Source organism: Capricornis sumatraensis, chromosome 8, assembly GCF_032405125.1.
Source record: "Capricornis sumatraensis isolate serow.1 chromosome 8, serow.2, whole genome shotgun sequence".
Classification (NCBI taxonomy): domain Eukaryota; kingdom Metazoa; phylum Chordata; class Mammalia; order Artiodactyla; family Bovidae; genus Capricornis; species Capricornis sumatraensis.
The window spans coordinates 98,943,673-98,970,631 of NC_091076.1; the positions used below are offsets into that span (position 1 = coordinate 98,943,673).

Below are 26,959 nucleotides of genomic sequence, written 5' to 3' on the forward strand. Positions count from 1 at the left end.
AAGTTTGTAAAATTTCTAGTTACTCTTTTTTCAGATTATTCTTTATTTCTAATATCCTGTTCACCATTTTACAGATACAGTATCTTCTAAAATTTCTCTTGGGACATGATTTAGAGGCTTGCTTTGTTTTTTAAGGTTCTCCTTTGACTTCTCTGGAATCTTTTTTTATTACACCCTGACCTTTCACCTTTGCACTGCAGGCTTTCCTTACGTATCTGGCTATCCCTGACTGTCTGTTCCCACTTAAGAGTAAGTTCACAAACTTGACGGGTGCCTGGAGAACCCTATGCATATGTATGCAGCTTACTAACTGGCAGGCTTTGCTTTAGATCACAGTGTTTAATCTCAACACCACTGACATTCTGGAGCTGGATAATTCTTTGCTGTAAAGGCTGCAATGTCTGATGCAAATGTGGGATGTTCAGCAGCATCTCCAGCCTCTACCTATTAGATGCCAGTATCACTTACCATCTCCAAGTGTGACAAGCAGTAGTGTCTTCAGGTATTGCTAACTATCCCTTGTAGGGTGAGGGTGAGCAAATTACCCTGTTGAGAGCCCCAGTGTTAGCATAAGGGGAGCTGATCCTTCAAGTATCAGGGGATTTTACTCTGGGTCCCATTCTCTTCTGTCTACTCTAGCTCTCTGCTGATGGTTTATTCTGTTTCTTTGGAGAAAAATCCAGTGTTCTTCCAGTTCTTCAGGCCTCCTACAAGGTCTACACACTGGTCAATGAGGGTGACTAGCCTGGATACATTGGAGAAGGAAATGGCAACCCACTCCAGTGTTCTTGCCTGGAGAATCCCAGGGACGGCGGAGCCTGATGGGCTGCCGTCTATGGGGTCACACAGAGTCGGACACGACTGAAGCGACTTGGCAGCAGCAGCCTGGATACAGATCTTCAGTTAACCCTCTCTCTTCCCACTCTCTTGCCTTCGATCCTATTTCAGACTCTGTGTGTTGAAGGCTGTCTGGTGCCCTACCAGTCAGCAGGCTGTCATGTCTGCTGAAGAGCCTGCTGGAGGAGTTTGGCTGCAGCCTGCTTGCCTCCATCAGTCAGTGCCCTTCTGTCTGCTGCATTTCATGATTTGCTGAAATCTCATCAGCTGACTGACTTCTACCATATTCTTTTCACCACTCTGAATTTCTCTCTTTCTTCCTTTATTATTATTTTCCTGGGGACTCTGTCATATTCAGTAAGTCCTCTCCCATTTTAAGTTTTCCAGCTAATGGGTTCATAGGCAACAATAAAAGCAGGAAGGTTTTAGAGATTCTGTAACTCTCTTGGTTCGTGGTTCACAAAGTCTCCCTACTTGCTTTCCATCCTGCTTTGCCTATAGTTTGTGAGTCTTTTGCTGAGAAAGTGATTGGGTTGTGCCTATCTTTAACTTTAAATAGACTGACTCTGAAGTACAGGTCTCAGTCTACCTTGTTACAGGAGGAGGAGAGAAACCCAGAAGATTTTCCTCAAAGAAAAATGACTAGAGATTCTTACACTTTGGTATGCAGAGTCCCTTGGGAGTTCACTAGATAATACAGGTGCCCAGGCCCCAGCCTAGCCAAGAGTTACCCAGGGAAGGTAGATCCTATGACTACTTAGGAAGGATCAAACTAGTGGGCTGGTGGATGGGAGATAGTGAACAATGAATCCCAGGACTAGACCGGTGGCTGCTCTCAAAGAAAAGGAAAATGGGCCTCTGTTGGGAAGAAGAAAGTCATGGGCTTGGGAGGAGCAGGTAATGAAGAAACAGAAGGCATGAGGTCAAAGCACCTGAATACCATACGCAGCTGTTCAATGCTTTTTATATGTTACTATAGAGGTTAAAGCGTCTGCCTCTAATACGGGAGACCTGAGTTCGATCACTGAGTTGGGAAGATCCCCTGGAGAAGGAAATGGCAACCCACTCCAGTATTCTTGCCTGGAGAATCCCATGGACGGAGGAGCCTGGTGGGCTACAGTCCATGGGGTCACAAAGAGTCGGACACGACTGAGTGACTTAACTTATAGATTCAAAGGGGCTTTCCTGGTGGCTCAGCTGGTAAAGAATGACCTGCAGTGTGGAAGACCTGGATTCGATCTCTGGGTTGGGAAGACCCCCTGGAGAAGGGAACGGCTACCCACTCCAGTATTCTGGTCTGGAGAATTCCATGGACTGTATAATCCATGGGGTCCCAAAGAGTCAGACATGACTGAGTGACTTTCACAGGTTCGAAGAAAAAGTCTGTGGAATTAAAGTCTAGTCTTGGCCCAAGGAAAAAAATTCCAGAAAAATAAAATAATTCATGATTTCAAAGACATCACAAACATAAATGAATGAGAATGTGCTAAGATCCCCTCTTTATGGTCTTCCCCTCACTCTATCCTATAGAACAGTTATTTTCATACTTCTGTAAACTTAGTGAGAGCAAGAACTCTTACTACTATCTTTGTATGTGCCCCATGGCATTTAAGACATCTTACATTCTTTAAGCATTTGATAAATGTTTTTTGAATTTTAGAAAGTGGCTCTAATTTTAAGTAGATCATACACAAATCTAGCCATTTCTCATCAGGAGTTGAGTTGATTCAGAGCACTGAACACCTCTGCTTACCTGCTAGCCTTGAATCCTTTCAATTTCTGTACAAAGAATGATTCAAGAACTTCTGCACACTGGTAAAAAGGAGAGTCACTTGGATTGTAGTAACGACAATTATCAAAAATTTTGGTCATATCTGCTACAAATTCCGTCAGCTTTTCATAATATCTTCTTTGTACTCTTTCTTCCATGGTGGCAAGGTCTTAAAAACACAAAATGTAAAAGATTTTCAAAACCTTAAGGTCATTCCCATGTGAATACTGCCTGCAGTTCTGACAAACAAGAACAGGACTGATAGATAAACACAATTTCAAAACTAAATCTCAATAATAATTATTTTAGAATTGAGAAAATAATTTTGAAGTTCATTCAAAAAATAAAAGCTCAAGAGCATCTAAGAAACATTTGAACAATAAAAGTAATGGAAGAAGACTTAATCTATGAGAATTTAAAACATCATAAAACTGTGATAATGAAAAGTGTGGCACTGTCCAAGATGATACAAACATTAATGGAACTGAATTCAAAACAGGGACAGACCTGACTGTATTCAGCATATGAATTTTACATATGTTGAGGATGTCATTTCAAGTAAGCAGAGAAAGGAAGAACTCATTAATAAAGTGGGTTGGGACAACTGCCTACCTATATTTGAAGAAAAATTCTATCTCATACTATATGCCAAAGTAATCCTAGGTGGATTAAAATGTAAAGACAAAAACGAATGTAGTCAATCACTGAACCATGCATATGAAAGTAGTTAAAATGGCAAGTTTACGTTATACATATATTTTAATACACACACATACATATCTTTGATAGTTACAGTGTATACAGGTAGGGGGAAAAAGTATAAACAGGAACAACTGTAAAAAAGGACCCAGTCTGATAAATTCCAAACAAGATCTGGGTACATCACTTTGTGCAGGTTATGTAAGCTGTACAGGAAGAGTGAACGCTTGACACAGCCCACCACGAAAGCACCATCTTCAGACTTTTTTAAAGTTCCAGGCAACCACTGATTGAGTAGCTATAACAAAGTATGTGAGTAGGGTTTGGACATTTTATGATTTCTATTTAGTTTGATATTCCTTTAAAAAAAGTATTGGAAAAAAATTTAAAAAGTATTGGGAGAATATATAGGTAAGTCTTTATATATCTGGGGTAGGGAGAAAGGCTGAAAATACAACTCTAAAAGTAGAATTCATAATGATTAATAGATTTGAATTAAAAAATATTAAAAACTACCTATGACCAAAAATTACCATAAATCTTTAAATATCCTTAGAATATAACTACCCCTTAAATAACACTGACAAGAGGATGAATATCTCAAGAACAAAATGGCAAAATATATAAATAGGAAGCTCACAGAGAAAAAGTTCAAACAGTAAGAACATCACTATTTACTGAAGACAGGCAAAAACAGAGAGTCCTTTTTTTGTCCAAATTAACAGAAACTAAAAATCATAATATCAGACTATTAACACAGGCTATCTTTAAAGGAGGATGAGAATGGTAGTAATTTACATTTTACTCCCTACATTTCCGTAACATCTGCGTTTGCACCTTTAACCTATCATTTTGAAATAAATATATGCAAAGAAAAAAATGTTCTCAAGAGTGATAATGCTCAGTGTCTTCAGGGGTGCAGAGAAAAGGGTACAGATATATGCCATCAGTGGAAAATGGCTCAATCTGCTAAAGCATAATATGAAAATACATATCAGAAGCCTAAAAAGTATACATACCCTCTGACAGAGAAATTCTGATTCTAGAAATTTTTACTAAGAAAACAAACAAGAACAGCACAGATGCACAAAGGTGTTTTACAGAAGTGTCATTTATAGTAGCAAAAATTGCATACAACCCCCAAAAAACCCATTTTCGCGGAGGTGATTAAATAGATTATCTTAACTTCATACAATTAAGAACAATCTGGGTCTATACCACAGCTGATGTAACAAAGCTACTGACTGACAAGTTTACAAAATATGCTACAGAACACGGTGATCCATGTGTACAACTCCATTTAAGAAACCAAAAGCTGCTGACCTTGTCGGCTCCTTCATACCCTCAGAAGAAACTATTTTCAAATTAGTCAATGTTTGTCCAGACATTTTCTATGCACCTTTAAATACATGTACATATCCTGAGAAAACACACTTGCTTACGGCTTAAAACCTAACAATTACACTGTAACTTTCATTTTTCTTTCAACAGTATATTTGGGAGACCTGTATTATCTTTATGCACATACCTACATAAAATGCTATTTATCTGGCTGGCATTTAAAAAAAAGGAAAACATTCTAGCTCTTCAAGGAAAGAACTGTGGTTAAATAAGTTAAGGCATAATCAATTTACAAACTATATAAAGCCATTAAAATTGTTACTGAAGATTAATGAAGATATCGGAGAAGGCAATGGCACCCCACTCTAGCACTCTTGCCTGGAAAATCCCATGGGCGGAGGAGCCTGGTAGGCTGCAGTCCATGGGGTTGCAAAGAGTCGGACACGACTGAGCGACTTCACTTTCACTTTTCACTTTCATGCATTGTAGAAATAAATGGCAACCCACTCCAGTGTTCTTGCCTGGAGATCCCCAGAGACGGGGGAGCCTGGTGGGCTGCCGTCTGTGGGGTCGCACAGAGTCAGACACAACTGAAGTGACTTAGCAGCAGCAGCAGCAGCATGAAGATTAATGACAGGAAGATGAATGCCAGACACATTTACTACATGATCTCAATTTTTTCCCTTTTAAAAAATATATATGATTTCAATTTACACACACACACAAAGAACACACCAAAATGTGAGAGCATTCAGGGAGGAAAAGGTTTAAAGTGCATGCATCTAAAAGGCTTAGCTGCTCTTGGAATATTTTCATCAGCTAGAATGAATCTTTTGGTAGTTCTGGAAGCTTTTATGTATGTTCTAACTTCTATAACTTCTTTTGCAGATAAACTATTTTTAATATAATTATCACCTGCAGCTGTTCATCTTAATACAGTCACTTGCAGCTGTTCCTTATTACTACTTTCATTTTCTGGGCAATGAAGCCATATTTTCTTGGATTTCTACCTTTGTTCGCCTTCAGGAAAAGAGGAGGAAGAGAGGACAAGAAAGATGAGAGGTTCAAAACGACCTCAATCTATTCAAGGATTTCACTCCTTATACAGCTACAGAGTATTCTGCTCATCCTTTGATTTGGCTGCTTTTCTCCTGATGGTCATTTATTTCATTTCCAGTACTTTTGCAATTATAAACACTGCTGGGATGAACAACACGTGTGCGTATATAAATCCTAAGGGATGAAACTGCTGGGTCCAAAGCTATATACCCTTGAACTACAACATGTACTCCCCATTTATCCTACCACTGACTATACCAGTTTAGACTCCCACCAGTCCTGCTCAACACAGCCTCATGATGTATCAGCTGCATGGATGAAAAATGAAATAGCTGCTTAGACTTCTGAAAAAACTTCAAGTTCAACTCAAGCACTTACCCATAGGTTCCTTAATAACACCATAATAATCTGGTGCGTCGTTAGGATCCACTGGTTCAAGGAAAGGCCAGGCCATCTTATGGGCCTATATTGATGAGAAAAAAGGCATCATTACTGTCAGGGAGAAATAAAAATTTCATCTAAGCTTCCCATCTGAGTTACTGCATCAGTCAGCCCTTAAACTTGGAGAGTCAGTTTTAAACTTGATGGATGAAATTTATACTTGGGATGGTTTTTGCTCCAGTTACAAATGATCTCAAACGAACATGCTCTATAATAATGGTGCTCAGAGGCCTGGGACCTTGCCCTGAGGGGGGATGGTGGAGCACTAGCTTAGGAGTCAAGGAATCTGTCCTCTGGTCCCTACCTGATGACCTGCCAACTTAGTCATGCTGCCACTGCAACCACGTCTATTAAACTGGAGTGGGAGGGGTTCCAAGTGGGGAACGGTTACTTTTGTAGGTGAAGGACGTGGCAGAGAGATGAAGTTAAGTAAGATGCAACCACATGATGAGACTACTGTTCTTGCTTCGGTTCTTTCAATGTTTCTGATTATAATGACACGGGAGACAGTGTTGATCTAGCGTTATGTCTGGAATACATCTCTAATACTTGGCAATCCTATTAGGCACCCCCATCTCCTTCTTATTTTTAATAAGGGAGGGAAGGCTTTGCCTCAAAGCCTTAGATAAGCATTTGTATCTCACTAGAGTTTAATCAAATTGCTTCTCAATCGATGGTATTAACAGTAAGGTAGTTTTCTTTAAAAATAAAATTTGGGCAAAAAAAAAAAATCAGTCATTTTAAACATGAGCATTAGCTAGATAACAGCTGAGCTAGCCTGTGGATCTGGTCAACGTCATGACAATGGCATGTGGAGGGCTGAGTTCTGTGGAGCACTTCAGCTGGGAGTCGGCAAATAATCAGGTCCTTGAAGATTGGAAAGGTCAACCCCCAGAAGTGTTTCCTAGGTCATGCTGGTTGACTTCATCTTTCAATGAGAGTGGCTTCCTACCTGTAAAGAACGCAGCACCCTCTTCAGACCCTCATAATCTTTCTCTGTGAGCGGCGTGAGCACTGTCATGGCATCCTCTGTTGACTGGCACTGTGGACAGACGTACTCGTCAATGAGCTCTGCCTCACTCTGCAAGATGCCAACGCAGCGCCCATGGTACCAATTCTGACACCGATCACAGCCAATATAAAATCTGCAAGATCCGAAATGGAAATGTGAGTTCAAAACAGATGGGATGACATGACTTATAATTTACTTAAAAAAAAAAAAAAAAACATGCATCTGAAAATATTCTAACCCTGGGATATAAAATAGTTTTAGTATTATAATTATTTTAACACTTTTGAAGATTGACATTCCAATGTGTTAATTTAGTATTTCCGATGTTAAGAACAAGCATTAAAGGTTTAAGAACACTGTCAAAATTGAAGAACCAATATGATAAAAAAAAAAAGTAGAACATTTAATTGACTTTAAAGCTCAAAACAAAATAAAGACAAAAATCTTTCAACTAATACCATATCAAATGGGAAGCTGGTACTGGCCACCCAACTGGGAGTTCAAAATCCTAAAAGCTAATAACAGAGTCTCAGAGCTTATTCCCAAATTAGTGTTTTACTAACCTGCAATAAAGCACCATTTCAAACACTGATAAAAGTCCAAACAAGTCAGGCTATTTTAATCTCATTAATTTCTGTGTTACATATTGAAGAATCAAGTCTACCATTAAACCACATTTTCCCCAATGCATCTCAAACATTCACTATGAAGCAGCATAAAGTTTGAAGGGGAAGTAAAGAGGGAAGAAGAGAAAAAAAAAATTGGAAAGGAATTTGTAATGTAAGTGTATCATATATGCAGAAAAGTATCTTGCTTTTTATTTTAAAATAAAATAAGTAACCAGTCAGAGCAATTTGGCTTCCTAAATTATTAAATATGATGCTCTTATCAGAACTCACTGTGACTCATCATAAGGTGTTCTGCAGATACAGTACAATTCCTCACTGTTGCCCTCTTGTGCCCGTTTACAATCATTACAGATGTACACATCCATTTTCTTAGCCTCCTTTTCTGTGATGCCAACACATTCTCCATGATACCAGTTAGTACAAAGATCACAGCCAATATAGAACCTAAAAGCATTCACAATGAAAATGACAATGTAGTTGTCATTTTGAGCTGCATGGTACGTAAATCTGTCTTCCCTGTCCTGATTCACGTTCTTACAGGGTAACTTTCTGCAATGAGTCAGCTAAACATCCTGAATCCAGCCATTCTAACCCTGACAAGCTGCAGCATTTGACACTGTATCAAGTGTGGAAACATAAAAGTCGCTCACATCCATTTCAACAAATACACTGTTGAGTGAAATGCGGGTCTTTAAAAAAACACACTGGGATTTGAAAAAATAAACAACACACCGATGGTAATGTCTCCCTCTTAATGAATGTGTGTAAAACTGTCACAGGCACAAAAACCAAAGCCAAAGAATCAAAGACTTACATCTGTCAAACCTATGCCACAGAAGCCATTTCAAAGTCAGGGCTATTTCTTAGATAGGTTTGAAAATGTATCTCACGATTTAAATTTGAAAACAAAGCAAAGCGCAAACACCGAGTAGAAGTTACACTACAAGGAACATGCAGGAGCTCAGCCAGGGGCAGAAGATAAAATGGTCAAAATGCAATATGAAGAAGAAAATTAAAAAAGGCACATGTAGGAAGTCTACCAAGTTTTCGAAATAAATATTAGAATTTAATTGTAATAAGATTATGACATGGGCCAGTTTTTCAGTCAGTAGAATGTGTGTGACAATGTGGAGAGCGGCCAGGTTATTAGCTGGTGAGAAAGTACTTCAGTTCAAAACCAGGGTTATACTGTGTGGAGAGTGATATAAGGATTGTTAATCTGAAAACGGGGCTATATGAGTGTGTCACTGTGGGTAACCACAGTTAGTCAACCTCGAGGCCTTTGTCGTGTAAGATCCCAAATAGCACAGTGAAGACTATCTCTATGACAAACACATACTGTGTCTTCCGTGCTGACGGGTGCTCTGGAGGAATGCCTGGTCAGAGTCACGGCAAGGATGAGCGTGAACTGCAGGGAATGAGACTGGCCTTGCTGATACCCCTGGTTCTACCCAATGTATTTCTTGGCAGATTCACCTAGAGGAATCGCAATAGTCCTCAAGCTTCCAACTAACCTGCTTTTGAACATCAAGGAGTAATAGACTTTTCTTGTGAGTTACAACGCGCACACGAATTGCACTGCCCGGGGTGGAGGCCCTGGGGCGTTTCTGCATGCTGCCTTCACCCAGGAAGGCGGTGTGCTGTGTGTTCTGGAAGTAAGCTCAGGACTTGAATTTCAGGTTTTAGTCTTCCTCACTAGATTCCCAAACCAGCCTAGTTTGGTATAAGAGATCACAGAACACTCCTTAAAAAACTCTCCCCAACTAGAACAGGGAATGGATGAACCTGGTATACTGAAATGTTAATAATGAAAAAAAGTAAAAAATATGAAATATCCACAAAATAACAATCTCAATACAATGAACATATGTACGTGTGCCACATTTTATGCAATTTAAAAGTTGTGTGTGAAATGAATTTCCATGATCTGAATATTTTAAATAGGCCAAAGTGTCTTGTTATTTAAGGAAAATCCATAAGCAGAGCTTTTTGTAAAGAAAGTAAATCATGTTGTTTTGTTCTATAAATCATTTCGTATAATTTGCCTAAAGGGAGGCACATGTGTTATTGAACCATGGGGAAAATCAGTTAATAGGGTTCTACTTTTTATATCACATCTAATTTCTCATAAGGTAAGAATGAAAAGTGAAGATGCCTATACTGATCTGCGTTTAATTCAACACACAGCTAAATCTACCAACAAAAAGCTTTGATTTAGCACTTCCAAACAGATTATAATTTAAACTGCATCACTAAAGTAGTTCCACTGTTACAACTTAAACATCATTAAAGGGACAATTTTATTTTATAAATGGATTAGGCATCCACTTACAGTAGACATTAAGTATTCCTAATTCTAAATGATCACACTTTTTAGCATAATCAAGCTTTTGGATATTGTAAAATTAATACTGCTATTAATTTTGGTTTTAAAAAGTTGGCCTGCATCTGAATGTTGAAAATGGAAGCTAAATAAAAATGAGTGATAAAAATGATAGAAAAAAAAAAGTGTAACCGCATTTATGGATTAAGGTCTCTAAAATCTTGTATATATAACCAAATACAAGTCACAACTATCAAAAACAGCTTCCAGTTGCCGTGCTTATCAAATTTTTGAGTGTCATACTTGAGGAATGAGTGAAAGAACTCCTTTTTGTATTCTTCTGACTTCTGTCCCCAGTAAGAAAGTGGGAACTTGGACAAAAATATTAGGTTACACTATTCTATTGCAAGAAGATAGAATTACTTGCAATTAAGTGATAAAAATCCCAAACCACTCCAACTCAAAGCCCTTTCCACCATTTGAATCTAGGTTGTCTCTAGGGTTGGATGTAATCATGGGGTTGTGAAGATTCCAGAAAGGATGATGTCAACTTTGGGCGGTGATAGTAACACCCCTCTTCCTTCAGAGAGCATTACTGATTGATCTGGAATTGATCCAGAGAGAAAAGGAGACAGCAAAGGAGCAACAGAAAGCTTATTTTTGATAGAAAAGAATATGATGAAGGACAAACATGAATCATGAACACGTGGGGTAAAAAAAAACACGAATTTTTATTCTAGTGTCAAGGTTAAGAATATCAGATGCAAGACCACAAATGAAATATCTTATGTTTAACTATTTTCATTTACACTGCTACTGATATCCTCATTTTCTTCAAAACTGTAAACTTAGCTACACTTTTAAGAGAATAAACTAGAGCTCAGAAAGATCTACTCACTTAGATTCATCGTAAGGCGTTTTACAGATACAGTAAAGCTTTGTGTCCTTCTTAGTTTCCTTTGAGGTAGTAGAGATCATTTTCTTCTTCTTGGACTTGGAATTGGAGTCTCTCTCCTCTTCCCGCTTCCTTTTCTGGGAAGCCACAGGCAGCGTGGTTGTGGCCGTGGCCAGGGGGCCCGGGTGCTGCGGGGGAGGCGGAGGCGGAGGCGAAGGTGGAGGGGCTGGAGGTGCAGGCGGTGCTGCGGGGCAGGTGGCAGCTACTGCTGTGGCCTGCACCATGTCTTTTTCCTTCTTAATTTTCAGGTCCCTCTTGAGCTCTTCCTGTCGTCAATTAAAGAAAATACCAGACCATCAACCGATTTACATAACGTCCTGGCCAGAGGACCTTACTTCCCCTCCCTTGTCCGAGGAGTTCCCTAGTTCAGTCTAAGGCGAGGGAGTCTTGCTAACTCCAGCCAAGAGGGTTCTTACTTTACCTTAAACCCAACAAACAGCTAGCAACAGAAAATGATAATTACACAATTAGAAAGCTGCGAGTTATTGTCAAAGGAGGTTTGACAGAGAGAGGAGCATGTGTATAAAAGAACGGTCCTTCTGACACGCCAGGGCCCTGCCTGGTCACCGCAGTCGCCGCTCAGGACATGGTTTCAAGTGTCCACACGTGCTGGCTGCTTCCTTTCGGCTGGTCTCCTTCCGTCCCCTTAGAGTGAGACTGGACATACTGGACACGAACAGGATGTGACCCTCCAGACATGGCCTGACCAGCGGAGTATGAGACAGATGCGCCTTATTTACTGTGCTTCTACGTCTAGAATTTAAGACTCGAAGGAGAGCTATCTTCTCAAAAGAAATTTTGCATAAATTACAATCTTCACTTTTTCCCATGTGAAATATTTTATAGACACACCTGCGGTATTAAGTACTACAACTTCTTAGAAATGATGATTTAAAAAGAGTTTCATTTTCCTAAATAATATGATGTGTTTATAACATAAAGTTTATAAACATACATTTAATTTAAGGAAAATTAAGATTGTCAAGACAGTATAAAGGGTATACACTTTGACCACCCCTTCAAGAACATTCCTATGACAGCATTAACATATGCGAAGTCTCTGCTCTCTGCATAATTTTTATGTAAATTTAAAACTGTTCTTAAAAATGAAGTCTATTTGTTTCAAAGAAGGCAATCATAAATGATATGAGAACAGGTAGATATAAAGGACCAACTGCACATCTTGACAATAAGAATAACAGCTTTATAACTAAAAGTAATTGTTAAAATATACTAGTATACATAAATTTGAAAGTTGTTCTTCAAAGGAAATCATCCTAGCAATAAATTCCATTAGTTAAAATAATGCTGAATATTTTTCTCCCTCATTAGATGAGCAATACACTGTCAGAAACAACACCACTACTGTACACCAGAGTATCTGCAGTAGTAACAGCATTTTTCAGGGGCAGCATAGTATAGAGAACGCAGAAAAATGTTCAGCATATGCTTACAGTGTGATTCTGATTAAAATGTGTTTTATGTAAATACCTATATTACAAATAATATATATGAATATAAATTATTTTAAAATGGTAATCTTTGAGGGGGGATCACAACAGACTATTGGCTCTTTTATTTTTGTTTCCTTTGACAATGGTTGTGACACCTCGATATTCATCTAGTAGTGACTACCTTACTGAACTCGCTCTTAAATTTTAATAATTTTTCTTTGGGGTTTCAATATAATCATACCATACACAATAAAAAATTTTATCTTCTTTTTTTTTTTTTTTTTTGCTTAACATGTTAGCTAGAATTTCCAGAGATGCTGAGTAATAATGGTGATTCTGGGAATTATCGCCAGTTTCTGACTTCAGTGCAAAGATTTCTAATGTCTCAAGAGTTACGTGCAATGCTCATTAGTAAGATGACCTACTAATTTAATATTTAATATTTCTAACTTAATATTTCTCACTTTTCAAAATGTACAAGACATTTTTAGAGATGCTTTAGATAGCCTACTTCTCTTTTAAATATGTACGAGTAATCTTTCATTTCTCAACAAATTCTCCAAGTATACAGAGGACTAGCCATGCCTGCAGGATCAGTTACAAGTCAAGGAAGAAATCTGGCCTTATTTAATGAACACACTTAATTTTTCCTTTAACATTATTTCCCAGTTTCTCTGTTTACTCTTCTCATGAAAGTTGGCAACTTTTGGCAAGACTATGCTGTAGACAAGAAGAACTACAGTCAAGAGGATCCTCAAATGTTTTAATCAAAAGCCTAGACCTCTCCAAGGGGCCAGTTTAGAGATTACAATATACATGTACACATAAACATCTATCTTATTTTAAAAGACCTATGTTCCACTGCTTACTACTTATCCTAGGAACAAAAATGTAAATTCTAGAAAACAAACTCAGATTTTAAGTTTAATCACAATTTCAAAGGGGGGAAAAAAAAAGAGTAAAATCCGATGCTGAACACTGGACACAGGAGGATAGAAAACACTTTCTTACCTGCACTTCGATTTGTAGATCTTTGTCTAGCAGCGCTCTCTTTTTCAGTATTTCAGCTTTGAGCTGCTCTTTGTGCTTGAAGAGCAGTGCAGAGAGCTTGCTGGCATTCTGTTTGCTACGTTTCTGTTCCACACTCTCTTCTCGCTTCCGTTTTTTTGCTGCCTGTTTTTCTTCTTTATCTATCTTATCCAAAATATACTTCATCACCTGGTTACAGACAATCATTCTAGAGAGAAATACACAACCTATGTAATGCTGGGCATTTTATTCTGGGCTGAAGACATAATTTTTCTATGTCTCTATAGTTGATACTAACTTTCTGGGAATGGAGAACTTCAAAGAGCGCTTCAAAACCAGTCACAAGCATCTATTAGTACTCAGTGTTCTGATTTAATAAACTCCAATCAGGATAAAACACAAACTCAGAACTCCCATGCGTGTGTGTGTGTGTGTTTGTTCATGCACACACTACTTTAAGAGAAGAGACTGATGCACAGTGAGAGCCTGTGTAATGGGTTATAAACATTTCTCCCTACCTTTGATTCTCTTCTCTTTCTGCTGGAGTCATGGTCTTTTTCTGTTTTAAATGTTCTATTACAGCATTATGCTTCATCACCACCTTCAGGACAGAATAAAATCCAAAAATGCGTATTTTATAATGACTACAAGTTAGCACAGAGGTAACAACAGTAGAAATCTGAGCGTGTGTATGTGTTTCCCAAAGAAACTAAGAATTTTATATCATGGTACAAATAAAATTAGCGCCACAGTATGCCCCAGGTGCTTACCATGTACTGGGCACTGCACTGAGTGAAGCACTGAACATTACCTTGTTCATTCACTGTAACAATGCTGAACAGTAGGGACATTTTTATAAATGAGATGCTGAGATATAAAGAATTTACTAACTTGTCTGAGAGTAAAGAATGAATACAGTTGTAATTTTAACCCAGCTATCATCCTCCTATGATCATGTTTTGAATGTTATGTTCTCCTTCCCAGGCATTAAAGATCACTCCATTCCAGCCCATCCCCAATTTATACAGAAATCAGCATAGAGAGAGACATTATAACAATTCTCAGTTCATGGCCCATACAGTACTGAAAGATGGAAAATAATGCATTTTAAAATACTGCAGATGACATTAATTTTATAAGGATATTCCCATACATCTTCAAAATCCCTCTGCTGCTTAATGAGTGCTTCTAACAACAGTATTACAATCATCAAAGTTGTGAAGAGACTAGATCTTAAATTATTCCAATCACCAAAAAGAAATGAAATTATGTGACATGACAGAGGAGTTAATTATTGCCATGATGGCAATCATAAGATACAATCTGTGTCAAATAAGTCATACGCCTTAAATTTATACAATGCTACATGTCAAATATATTTTAATAAAAAATAAAAAGTGCTTCTATATACATGACCTAGTTTAATCATTACAATAGCCTTGCATGGCTGAAAAGAGAGTTTTAAGGAGGATAAAGCCCAGGGAAGGTGAGTGAGCTTCACGGACTGTAAATGGGAGACCCAGGAACTGGGTTCTCATGACTTGGGAACACTTGAAATCCACACAGACTCCTGATAAGTGCAGAGTACTGCAAGCTGTAAATGCAAAGAAAGCTTTCTCCAGTAATGTAGGATATTATTTATTATACATGAAACTTCATTTCAAGTAGAATAACTCTAATTCATCTAAATTGCCTTACTTCACGATGAGGCTACTGCACAAGGTTGCTTTTTATTTCTGCTATGGAGTAATGGTACTTAACACTTCTTTTTTTCAAAACAAAGCTATGACTGGAAATACAAATGAGTTTAATCTGCCTGTAAAATTTGCTTAGTCTACACACCAACTAAGGAAGGACAACTGCGAATACCTTCAAACAAATTGCCAGGATGCCTCAAGTGGCTTCAAAACTTAGTCAAACCTTCAAGTTTCAAAGATGCTTAAACTTCCTATGTCCATTCTTTCCCTCTTAGTTCTCCCAAAATACGGGTAGTTTTCACCAGTAAGTACTGGCTGTTTATACACAACAGAGTCCCAGACCACAAGTCATGTGATACGTATTGGTCAATGCAGTGCTGCTTCTAACTTGAAGCGACAATGACGTCTGTGTCTCGTTTACGGAAAGCTAACACAACCAAACACTACGTCTAATGCACAGCACAATCATTCAAGCTACTGAACATGCTGCTTTCACTCAACGACTTTACCTGTTTCTGAATGATCTCACTTTGATTAGAAGCCTGGAGGGTGTGTTCCCGCTCCATCTCTATCTGCTGCTGCTTCTTCTTTTGCTGCTGCTCCCTGAGTTGCTGAACCCTCTGCAACTGCTCTTGCACACTGGCTGCCTGTACTGTGACCACACTCTGGATGTGGTGAGTCTGCACAGGGCTGCTCTGCTGAATCTGAACGGGCAACTGGAGTCTGATCTGCTGGGGCACACCACCTTGCTGAGCCTGTATCTGAGCCACAACCTGCGACTGGATCTGGGAGAGAACCTGGACTTGTGGTGGCAGCTGCGGCACAGCCAGGACTTGGGGCTGAGGCTGCGGTACTTGGAGCGGAGGACGGGGCGGGGATGCAACAGTAACTTGACTTAACGTTTGTCCTGGTGAAAGAGTTTGAGTTGAAGACTGTACCTGGGGTTGTGACTGTGGCTGGCCCTGGGAAGGTGTCGGAAGAGATGTGTGTGGCTGGATTGGAATCGGTTGGGAGGCTGCAGTCTGACCCTGGGCCTGCTGTCCGGGAGACACTTGGGATGGCGTCGATGGGCGTGCTCGAGTCTGTGGCGGGCTCTGGACGCGAGCAGGAGGCTGTCCTTGGCCATTGCTCTGAGGCGGACACTGTCCTGCAACCTGGGCTTTGGAGGACTGTGCTTGGGTGGGCTGTGCTTCAGGAGGGACATGGGAGGCCACAGCTGTTTGGGTCTGAACTTCAGGCTGAGTCTGAGTTTCAGGCTGAGCTGGGGACGGGGGCTGGGTTTGGGGCTGGGGCTGAGCTGAAGGCTGAGCTGAAGGCTGAGCGGGCTGCGCAGGCTGAGGCTGGGCTTCTGGAGGACTCACGCTCGACGGCGGAGCTGGAGGCAGGCTTTTGGCTGGCTGCACCTGTGTCGGGGACGATAATTTACTCTGTCTTTGTTCACTTGTACCTGTGAAAAGGCAAGAGCAAATACTTATGACTCTAGAACGTAAGACTGTGGTTTAAGAAGAATTTGAAGGGGATTTTCTAAAGGTGAGAATTCTACATTTCAGGACAGAGGACTGAAGCTTAGAAATGCTCCATCTAGAAATACTTCGGTCAGAACTCGCCTATCAGGGAACCTCGCCATGTTCATGGCTGCCCACCACACGTTTTGCAAGGTCTCCGGAAGGCTGGGTTCCGAAGCAAAGTGCATTTTCTGGACATCAGTCCGGACTTGTGGCCCAGGCTAAGCTACCCGTATCCCTCTCCTACGGCATGAGGTCAGTGAACAACAGCAGCTTGCAGGGGGAGGCTCACAGAGTGCTCCGGTTTGGGAGCTCTCAGTCCTAGCTTATGAGCTGGACAGACCATCTGCCTCGTGAGCACGTCCGTGATTCACTCAGCAACTACAGGTCTGGGAGAGAGCAGGGGGGGGCACGGTCACCACGGCGCTTTACTACTGTGCGCTACCCCCTGCTTTCCTCATTTCCTAAAGGGGGAGGGGGTGGCGACAGGGAGTTTGTCCGAGCAAGAGATCTGGTCGAGCCCTTGTGAGGCTGACCAGTCAGCTGTGGCCGCTCCTCGGCTTGGGGCACATCCGCCCAAGGTAAGCCCCAGTCCTCTTGCCTCCTTGGTCACCCAGCAACTTGTGACACCAACAAGCAGCACTTCCGACAGCCCCCAAGTTCTACCTGCTGCTGTAGTAGAGACGGTGGTGGTGGTGGCGCTGGTGGTGGCAGCTGTGGTTGCCAGCGGGGTGAAGAGGAATCGCTGAACGGTACCATTTGGCATTGCAGCTTGCATCAGCTGCTGTCCTGGACCCGGAAGTATCGTCACCCCTTGAGGTATCAACTGCAACTGCCCAGTAGTCTGACCTTGTCCTTGGATCACCACTGTCAAACCTTGATTGCCACCCTACAGAAAAAAAACACCTAACATGTAAAGAGTATTCAAAAAACATCAATCTCTAAGTATACTTGTTTTTATGTTGAAAAGATCCTTTAAAATGATGAAACTATGTATTTCAATGTCTATGGAATAGTACCAAGAGAAATACAGATAAGCTAAAAGAATGACATTTATTTTAAAAGACTGATGGTGATTAGTGGAAAAAACATGAATTAACAATCCAGAGTTTCAGTCCGAGTTCTGCACATGGACAGCCAGGAATCTGTCTATGAGTAACACCACTTACCTGGATCTAAGTCTCCCAGTCTATAAAATAAGAGCACTGAAGTGACTAACTAAGGTCTCCACAAAATTCTGAGTTTAAATCACCTTATTTATATTCATATTATTTTATAACTTTTACTTTAGACATGCCTCATTTGATTCTCACAACAGACTTGTGACTTTGTGGAGTAAGCAAAGAAATATTACTACACTCTTCCTACCAATTAGGAAACTCAAGTTAGAAAGTTCAAGTCCCTTGCCGACAATTAGAGAGCAAGTCCAAGGTGAGACACAGTGAGAAGCCCAGGTCTCCTAGTTTCAGCTTTTTCACTAGGTACCAAACGATCTATGGAGTGTGTGTATGCTGAAGCATAGAAGCTTAGGGTTCTACACATGGAATGCAAATACCAAGTAAGGAAGGTCACTAATGTCTGCGTTGTCACCAAAATGGGGACCAGGAACTAAAAACTCCATGTGTACTACCACTTCTGTCCAGGACTTATTAATCCTCTCAGCCACCAGGAGCATAAGGGAGAATGAGAAAGCAAATGTAAAACCAATCCACCCCAAATCTCCAACAGTCAAAACTGACACTGCAAAGTTCACTTACTAAGCTCCGTGCACTTTTACTCATGAGCCCCTTATTCAGTCTTGCTTTTCTAAAATACTTTGTGTGCACGGTCAAAACTGCATAAAACACAAAGTATAAAGAATAATTAGGAAGTGAAGATCTATAAACCCAGCATTCAGGTCATCATCGCCAGTATCCAAGAAGCTCTGCATGTGACCTGCTCTGATCTTCATCTCCTTCCTCTGCCCTAGAGGGAAGCGCTAATTTCACGGACACAGTACCTGCATTTCATCGCGTTGTGACCACTGAGGTGTATACAGATCTCTACGAGGCCATAGGCTCATGACTTCAGGAGCACCATTATTTACAAAGAATATGAAGGGTGCCCTTTGGTGCCCTCTCCAGGAAGGCAATGCAGCAGCCCCCTAATTCTGCATAATGTAGCTAGTTTTGCCTGTTTCTGAATCCTAGGCAAGTAGATCATAATGTATGTTTGTTACCTGCTTCTTTATTTAGCTCAACAATGTAGTTCTACATTGCGGTAGTTTGTTCATTTCAGTTGCTGTAGGAAGGCATTACCGCTTTACTGATCTAATCGATGGCTGCTGTATATGTTCATGTCCGTTATTCTGGGGCTCAGACGAACAAGAACTTTTCAAGAGAACATACCTAGGAGGGTAACTGCTGTGACCTGGGGCATGCTGTGTCTTCAACTCTGCTAGAAAGTATTGAGGAGTTTTCCAAGGTGGCCAAACCAATTTACATTATTATCAGTTGTGTATGAGAGTTCATTCTACTCCATGTTTTTGCTTTTCTCGATTTTGTCTGACATTTTACTTTATACCAATCTCTTAATATATGGTTTTAATACACATTTCCCTCATTACTAACAAAGTTCAGCAGTTTTTTGGATTTGTGGACATTTAAGAGTTCCTCTAATCTCATCAAGTGTGTCTATTCTTATTTTCTACCAAGTTATCTGGATTTTTCCCCATCTTAATCTGTAGTGGTAACGCTTCATTTCTGGAGAACAATCCTTGGCTGGCTACGTGTGTACCTTCCCCTCACTCTTTTCACTCTTTCATGTTTGATGGACTAAAGTTCTTACTTCTAATGTTGAATTTATAAATCTTTTCCTTTATGGTGAATATTTTCTGTCTTTAAGAAAGCCTTTCCTACCTTCTGACAAGTACTATAGTCTTATCTTTTACAGCCAGGACTTTAATCTTCCTGGAGCCGAGTTTATGAGTGAGGTTGTGGTCCAAGCCAGGACCTGTTATTGAAAAGTCTGTCCTTGATCCACACTGCCATCCAGGTCATATATCAAGTGACCACATATACATATGGGTCCTCTTCTACTGTTCTGTACTGACTGGTCTACCTATCCTTGTGTCTGAACCTTACTGTATTAATTAGTGAAGAACTACAATTTAAAGTCTTTATATCAGGTTACTACATAGGGCAAATCCTCCTTTTCTTCAAAAGTATTAAGAGTTATTCTGGATCCTTTGAACTTCCATATAAATTTTTTAAAAACCAGCTTGTCAAACTTTAAAACATCTCTCTTGGGATTTTGATGGCAACCACATTCACTCTATGGATTACTACTGGAAGAACTGACAGAACTGACAGTAACACTGGGTGTTGCAAGGAAACGGCCTGATGTATCCAAATTTCATTTTTCCCAAGCAAATTAGTTAACTAATAAAATTTTGGTGGTTCAATGTGTTATCCACCCTGCTATTACAGCACACAATCTCAGCATTCTGGATAGTTGAGGGGATCACATCCTGCCTTTAAGAAGTACTTTTCTTTGACTTTAGGAAGCAGCCATTTCTTAAAACAAGTACATTTTTAAACCTCTGAAAATAAGTCCATGTTTTAAAACTCACAGCAGATGTAAATAAGATCACTTCTAACGTGAAAAGGGAAGTCACATTACTTACGTGGCCCTGTGTTAACTGAGTGAGCTGAGCCATGGTAAGCTTCACCTGTCCTTGCTGGGGACGAGGGGGCTGTGAGGCTGAAGGCTGCAGACTCGCAGTGGATGTTCCTGAAGATAACCCTTTCTGTGCAGGTGTGGAGGAAACGGTACTAGGGGCAGAGATCGCAGTGGAGACAGGCTGCCCTCTGATGATCTGTGTCACCACCTGCTGAGGAGCACCTATGTAAACAGGGAAACATTAGAGTGCTTCTGTGCCCAGAGTGGTCCTCTGAGTTGAGATATATCTTTCAACACTTCGCATGAATGTATTTTCTCAATTTTCAAAAAGACTTATGGGATGCCGACAGACAGATGCCTTTAGTCATATACCCATACCAGAAGGACCCACCAGGTTGTCAATGAGTCTGTTTTCACTCAGCTCACTGACAATCTCTCTCCCTTTCCTGTTCTCCGTAGAAGAGTTTAAAAAAAAAAAATACAATGCTCTTCCTGTGACTCTGAAGCCAAAATGATAATAGGGAAGATGGAGGAGAATACGTAAAAAATGCCGTTAGGCAGTCTTTCCTTAGGAATACAAGTTAAAAATAACAACACATAATTAACTAATGTAATTTTTAAACAAAACACATAATCTGGAATATTCTGGGCCAATTATATTTATAAATGAGCTTTTCTTACAGCTATCTGCCAAACAGTTTGGGAGAAGCAAGAGGTCAAGGACCCCTATATATCCTCAATATTAGAGCAATGTGCTTAACTAATGCTTTCATATTTACTCTTCAATAACTGTCTATAGAATGAATGAAATTTAACTGAAATGGCTCTATCATCTTCTTGAAAAACTGTTTCTCATTTAACCTGATATAACTGGAAAAAAAAATCAGATGGTAATTATTTGGTAGCTGGTTTTATACTTACAAAGTCTGAATTCATTATTCATTAGTAAATAACATCGTATTTCTGAAGTTTTATGTTCGCATCCTGTTTGTCCTTTTGTGTCTACATATATATTTCTGTGTATATTTCTTTTAATGATTGGTGGTTAATATTACTGCATTATGTATAAAATTAAATCGATTTTGACCCTTAGAACACTTTCCCCTTTTCTTTTTTTAGATAACACCATGGTGAAATCCCTGCTTATAAACTTTTTTGTGCTTCTAATTATTTCCTTAGAATGAACTCCTCCCAAAGATACTGTGTTCACAGTATGCACACAATACTAAACTGAATTTTAGAAAGGTTATACTCACTCATACTCCCCCCACCACTGGGTACTCATTACATTGAACCTTTGCCAGCCCTGTCACTAAAGTAACATATTCCAGCAATCGGACATAGTATGACAGCATCACAGGGCCTGCAATTTTTCAGCTGGGCTAGTTTGCTTTGGTAGCATGTGCCTGAATTCCAGTGGCTTGTAAATATGCTTTAAAAATTGGCAGGATAAGTTTTCTTTTTTTTCTCTTTCTTCTAAACTTTTCTTGGTTACTGTTATCCATTTATTCATAAAGATGAATTGAAAAATAGCATAGTATATGCAGACAAGTGCCTGAATTTACAAACTTCTGGACCCCAACACTATGTTCTTGTACTAAAGTTCAAGAACAGTTCATGGAAAGTTACTTCATCATCTTGTATTGATACAATGTCGTCATAATCACAGATGGAAAAAAGGGTTCAGACTGACTGGTTATATGATGTAATTCAGACGATCCCCAATATGTACGTGTTAATTTATTTTTAGATTATCATAGAAATGCAACTTCAAAAATTAAAACACTTTTTATTCCATCTTGGGAATGTACGACTTTGGGAAAGGCTAGCGAGTGTGGTGGTAGGAACAGGGTATGCTAACCAGCGCCCACTCAGACACACACACAGCACATATCCACTCTCCCTCCATCTCTCTGACTACAACTCTAAAGAGTCTTCACTGGGCACCCCAGCCCCACTGGCCACCTTGCTTTTCAAACAACACACCAGACACACTCATATATATTCACATATGCAAGTCTATTATCACTTATCATCTATAAACTTTTCTTCTTCTTTACATCAGTTTTATCTTCCCTTTAAGTCAGCTGCCTGATAGCTATTTTTAAACACAAATAGATATTAAATTTCATCAATTGTCATTGTAGTATTAACTGAAATAACAAACCATACTTTCTTCTCTGGGATAAATCTTGCTTAAGCATTAGGGGATTGCTGTTTCAAAAAAATACCAAGCCATGTTTTATACTAGAATTATGCTAAATCTGTAAAATGAATGGGAAAAAAAATCAATCCCACCCCTCTCCCCTTATGCCCTGAAACTATTTCTTAGAAGAAAGAAATTGTTTTCCAACCATTTCAGAGAATTTTACCTATAAATCCATGAGGTCTAGAATTCTTTTTTGTATGTAACAGTATGGCAACTTTCCAAATTTCTTTCCTTGATATGAGTCATTAAGACTTGAAATTTAGGGGACTTCCCTGGTGGTCCAGTGGCTTCCAATGCTTTCCCTGCAGGAAGGTGTGGGTTTGATACCTGGTCAGGAGACTAAGATCCCACATATCATGTGGCATGGCCAAAACAATTTTTTAAAAAGACTAGAAATTTATAAACATAGTATATAACTATGCCTTGTTATTCAAAAAGATTTAGTTCACTCTATTTTTATGGCACTTTCTCATTCCTACTTTTAGTAAACTAGCATTTTGTTTCCTTTTGTCAAGATCAGACTTGCAAAAGAAAAGAATTTAATATTTGCTTTTTTTGCCTTATAATCATTACTTATATTTATTTTACTTCCTCCTATTTTCATTTAAGACTTGTTTTATATATTTTTCTAACTTCTGATTAAGATTTAACATGGGTTTTTGAGTCTGTTTTGTTCACCAACATATTTCAACTGCCTAGAGTAGGTGCTCAAATATTTGTTGAATGAATGAATTTGCCTCCCAGTTCAGCTTTGCAGCCTGGCTTAATTGCTATTTGATAATCTGTTTGTAATGACACATTTTCTTTAACATAAAAGTTACTTTTGAAAACATATGTTTATAAATTCCAAGCAAATAAAAGTTATTAGTATAATACCTTAGTATTAATTTCTAGATTCACTACAAAAAATGTAGCCTATACATATTCTACTTTTTGGAATTCTTCAAGGTTTTACCCATGGCTCATTTTAAGACCATTTTCATAGGAACAGCTCATAAATATCTGCAACTAATGAGTATTCCTAAAGGTACAAAATTGATATAGTCTGGTTCTGGTTTATTATGCTTCTGGTAATCCTTCCTTGATTTCAAACAAACAGCTTTTGCTTTATACACTTCAATCACATCTTATTTAAAGATACAAGATTACATCTTCACTGCAATGTTTAGCTTTAAGCCAAAATAAATAAAATGACCCTCTGTGTCCTAGTTGTTTTTTTTTTTAATTGTGAATTTGACTTTGTTCGGTATTAATAGGATTATCGATGTCTTCTCTCTGCCCCTTGGTTTTTTTTTGTCCTTTATTTCATGTATCCTTAACCATCTTTTTTTTTTTTTTAACCTTCTGTGGTAATCTGCTTTTAGGTACATTCTCATAAAGGCTTTTCCACTCAGTCTTTATTGGCTTCAACTTTTAATAGGGGAGCTTTAACATTTACATTAAAAAGGGCAGGGACTGCCTTTGTAATTTTGTCTCACGCTTTCCATTTAAATGCTTCTTAGCCACTTCCTTGATTTTATCTGTCCTTTACCACACAGACTGATTTCTCTGCTCATTCTCTTTCCGCCAGTGATTTCAATGTATATATTCCATTAACTAGAGGTTTGAAGAACATTTTAAACAAGCATACTTGAATCTGCTTAGCTCTTATTGACAATGCCAGAAATGAAATGGGGACATCCCATGATAAATCAGAAATTTAGTATGCTTTGAAATCTTAATTCATATTGGTATTTTCTAATATGTGGAGTGCCGAATACAGAATATTATAGATTTCCTACACTGGCTATTTAGATGTAAAATGATAACGCTGGGGTGGATGAATACCTGGCTGTACCATCACAGGTGTTCGAATAATTGCCTTTCCTAGTGTTGACTGCTGGAGTGGAGTTCTAATCACCGTCATACCAGGGCGGATCTGAGGCCCTGTGATGACCTACAAATGACACAAAGGACAAGGAATTAAATGTTTTTAAAAGACTAGAGCATGATGGACTCAGGAACAGAGAGATCTTTAAACATTCTATATTGATAAACATGTCTATAGAAATGACAGAGACTCTTGGACATTACATATTAAATTATATGAAGCATCAGAATAAAGACAAATTTTTGAGGGGAGAAAACAGCATTCAAATCAGATCATACGACACTCCTCATCACTGATACCAAGAATAGCCTACAGACTAAAAGAAAAGGACAAGACCCAGGAAAGCTTGCTCTATAACCACCACAGTTGCTCACAGGAAAACGAGGAGTCCTATTTTTCCTGAGCTCCGTGTCTGTAACCCAGAGAACACAGGAGCAAGATCGGAGGCCAAAAGCTCTTTCATACGGAGCATGTTACCTTCAGGGTGAGGTTTAGAACGTTCTCAAGTCTGCAGAACATTAAGCCTTTCTTATAATACTAGTGCCAAAGACATGATGTATCTAATATGTATGCGTATCAGCTGACAGACTAGTTTCAGGGCTGTGGAGTGTATTTTTCACTCTACTTCTTAGCTGTACTGAACATTCTCCTGGGTGATCCAGTGTTCCCCACTGTTTTCAATTAAGAAATATTTTTGTAAAATCCTGGAAAAGCAATCTTCATGATTCATAAACTGTACTAATGTGGTATTAACAAAATGTTAAAAATGAACAGTTCACTAGAAATATAACTAACAGATTTTTTAAAAAACCAATACTTTGTCACAGATAAAGTAAGGGGCAAAGAATAATTAGGAGCTGGATTAATCCCGGAGGAGGCCATTCAAAAAACTCCAACCAATGTGGTTATTAACATCAAATAAACCTGTAAAGGACTCTTACTTGGGAAGCGGTTGTGGTTCCTCCAGAGCCTGAGGTGTTGGGCCTAATGGTGACTGTTGCTGTCCTGGGCTGGAATGAAGTAAAGGTTTGCTGACTTGTACCTGTACTCGATGGAATGATACCCAGGACTTTCTGCTGTACTTGAACAACGCCTTAAAAAAAAAGATGAAGAAGTCATTAGTAACTGCTTCTTTAGTAACATCTCAGGTACTGCTTGGTTTCTGAAGAGAAACTAGGTGTGGTGGGGGGTTTTAGTGGGCTACATAAAATGTGAGATCCGAAGACTGAAATCAGTGAAAAGGAAATGAAAATAATGGCAACAGTATGATCTGGCAGATGTGAATCAAAACTCTCCACACTTCCCTTACCTCCTTGTGTTGCTGGCACATTTACAGCGACAATCTTGCTGTTTGCAGGAAGTGGAAGTTTGGTAATTACTTTTCCTGCCACAGTGACTGGACTGCCTGTAATTTGGAACGTCTGACCTGTGCTGGCAATGGTGGTAGCAGATGTGGCAGCTGTGCTGGTGGCTAATGGGGTATAAGACATTCGATAAGCTTCAGATTTAAAATAACCAGCAACGCAGTGACTTCTAGGAAGGCACCAATGCATGAAATGTGGCTCATTTTTGTATTTTTAAGAAAAACATTCCACTCCACTCAAAGTAAGTGAACCATGTAAATGTTGAAAGTGAAATAATGTAAGAGAGGAGTTTCGCTAATGTAATATTAGGAACATTATCTGTAACAAACCTACTGTTACAGTTGGTTTGCTCAACCGGCTGCAGAAGAAAAAGAATTTTCTAAAGAAAAGTTTCATTTCAGTAGGTAAAGGACTGAAATTTCTTTCTCTTGAATGAAAGCAAGCTTTTATTTAATCACAGGTGTGTACCTGAATTTGACTGGCCTTGCTTTACCCAGGTGGCAAAGGTTTGATGAAAGTTCTTGTTCTGCTGGAATGTTACTGTAGCGGGAGATCCAACTTTAGTAGTTAGTACCATTTTAGTTCCAGTTGTGACTGAGCCACTTATGGGGGCCACCATGACTTTCTGTGCTGGAGAGATGGTACTAGTCGTACTGTTGGTTGGGGAAGTAGTAGAAGCTGCAATCACTGTAGGCTTCTGTTGTTCCAATCGTTTCTAGAAGAGTCAGGGAGAGAAATCATGAACAAACATCATTTCAAATAAAAACGCCATTCTGTAAGAAGTCCAGTCACAATTCCTTCTAATCTAAAGAAACTGCACCAAACTTCTAAAAATATTTTACTTCTAAAAATGTGCTCATATAATGTGCTCATATAAATTTACACCTGAATTTAATTCTTGAAGAAGGCAATACTTTTATGACTCTAAATTACATATACTTTATTAAAAGTAGATTTTCACAACAAAAAATTGAAATAACCATGTTTTTCCAGTCCGTGCAAAGGTCCAAGCTTTCAGACTAAAAACACAAGAGACACGGGTGATCTTACTAGACACAAGGATACTGTGTGACTCAGTGGTGGAGTTTAGAACAGATAGCAAAT

At 39.1% G+C, this 26,959-nt stretch overlaps 1 protein-coding gene across 2 annotated transcripts in view; it reads right to left on the bottom strand.

Moving 5' to 3' along the window:
* BPTF (bromodomain PHD finger transcription factor) overlaps positions 1-26,959 on the bottom strand; it is a 131,736-nt gene that overhangs the window by 3,721 nt on the left and 101,056 nt on the right. The window contains exons 16-27 of one of the 2 annotated variants that reach the window (XM_068976675.1): positions 26,324-26,570; positions 25,433-25,584; positions 24,449-24,557; positions 20,417-20,634; positions 17,419-17,641; positions 15,757-16,694; positions 14,069-14,151; positions 13,533-13,758; positions 11,011-11,333; positions 7,101-7,293; positions 6,086-6,170; positions 2,591-2,777 (exon numbers count right to left, since the gene is read on the bottom strand). In XM_068976675.1, the coding sequence (XP_068832776.1) occupies positions 2,591-2,777; positions 6,086-6,170; positions 7,101-7,293; positions 11,011-11,333; positions 13,533-13,758; positions 14,069-14,151; positions 15,757-16,694; positions 17,419-17,641; positions 20,417-20,634; positions 24,449-24,557; positions 25,433-25,584; positions 26,324-26,570 (2,984 nt within the window). The remainder of the gene's footprint in view (positions 1-2,590; positions 2,778-6,085; positions 6,171-7,100; positions 7,294-11,010; positions 11,334-13,532; positions 13,759-14,068; positions 14,152-15,756; positions 16,695-17,418; positions 17,642-20,416; positions 20,635-24,448; positions 24,558-25,432; positions 25,585-26,323; positions 26,571-26,959) is intronic. The other variant, XM_068976676.1, reaches the window with a different exon arrangement.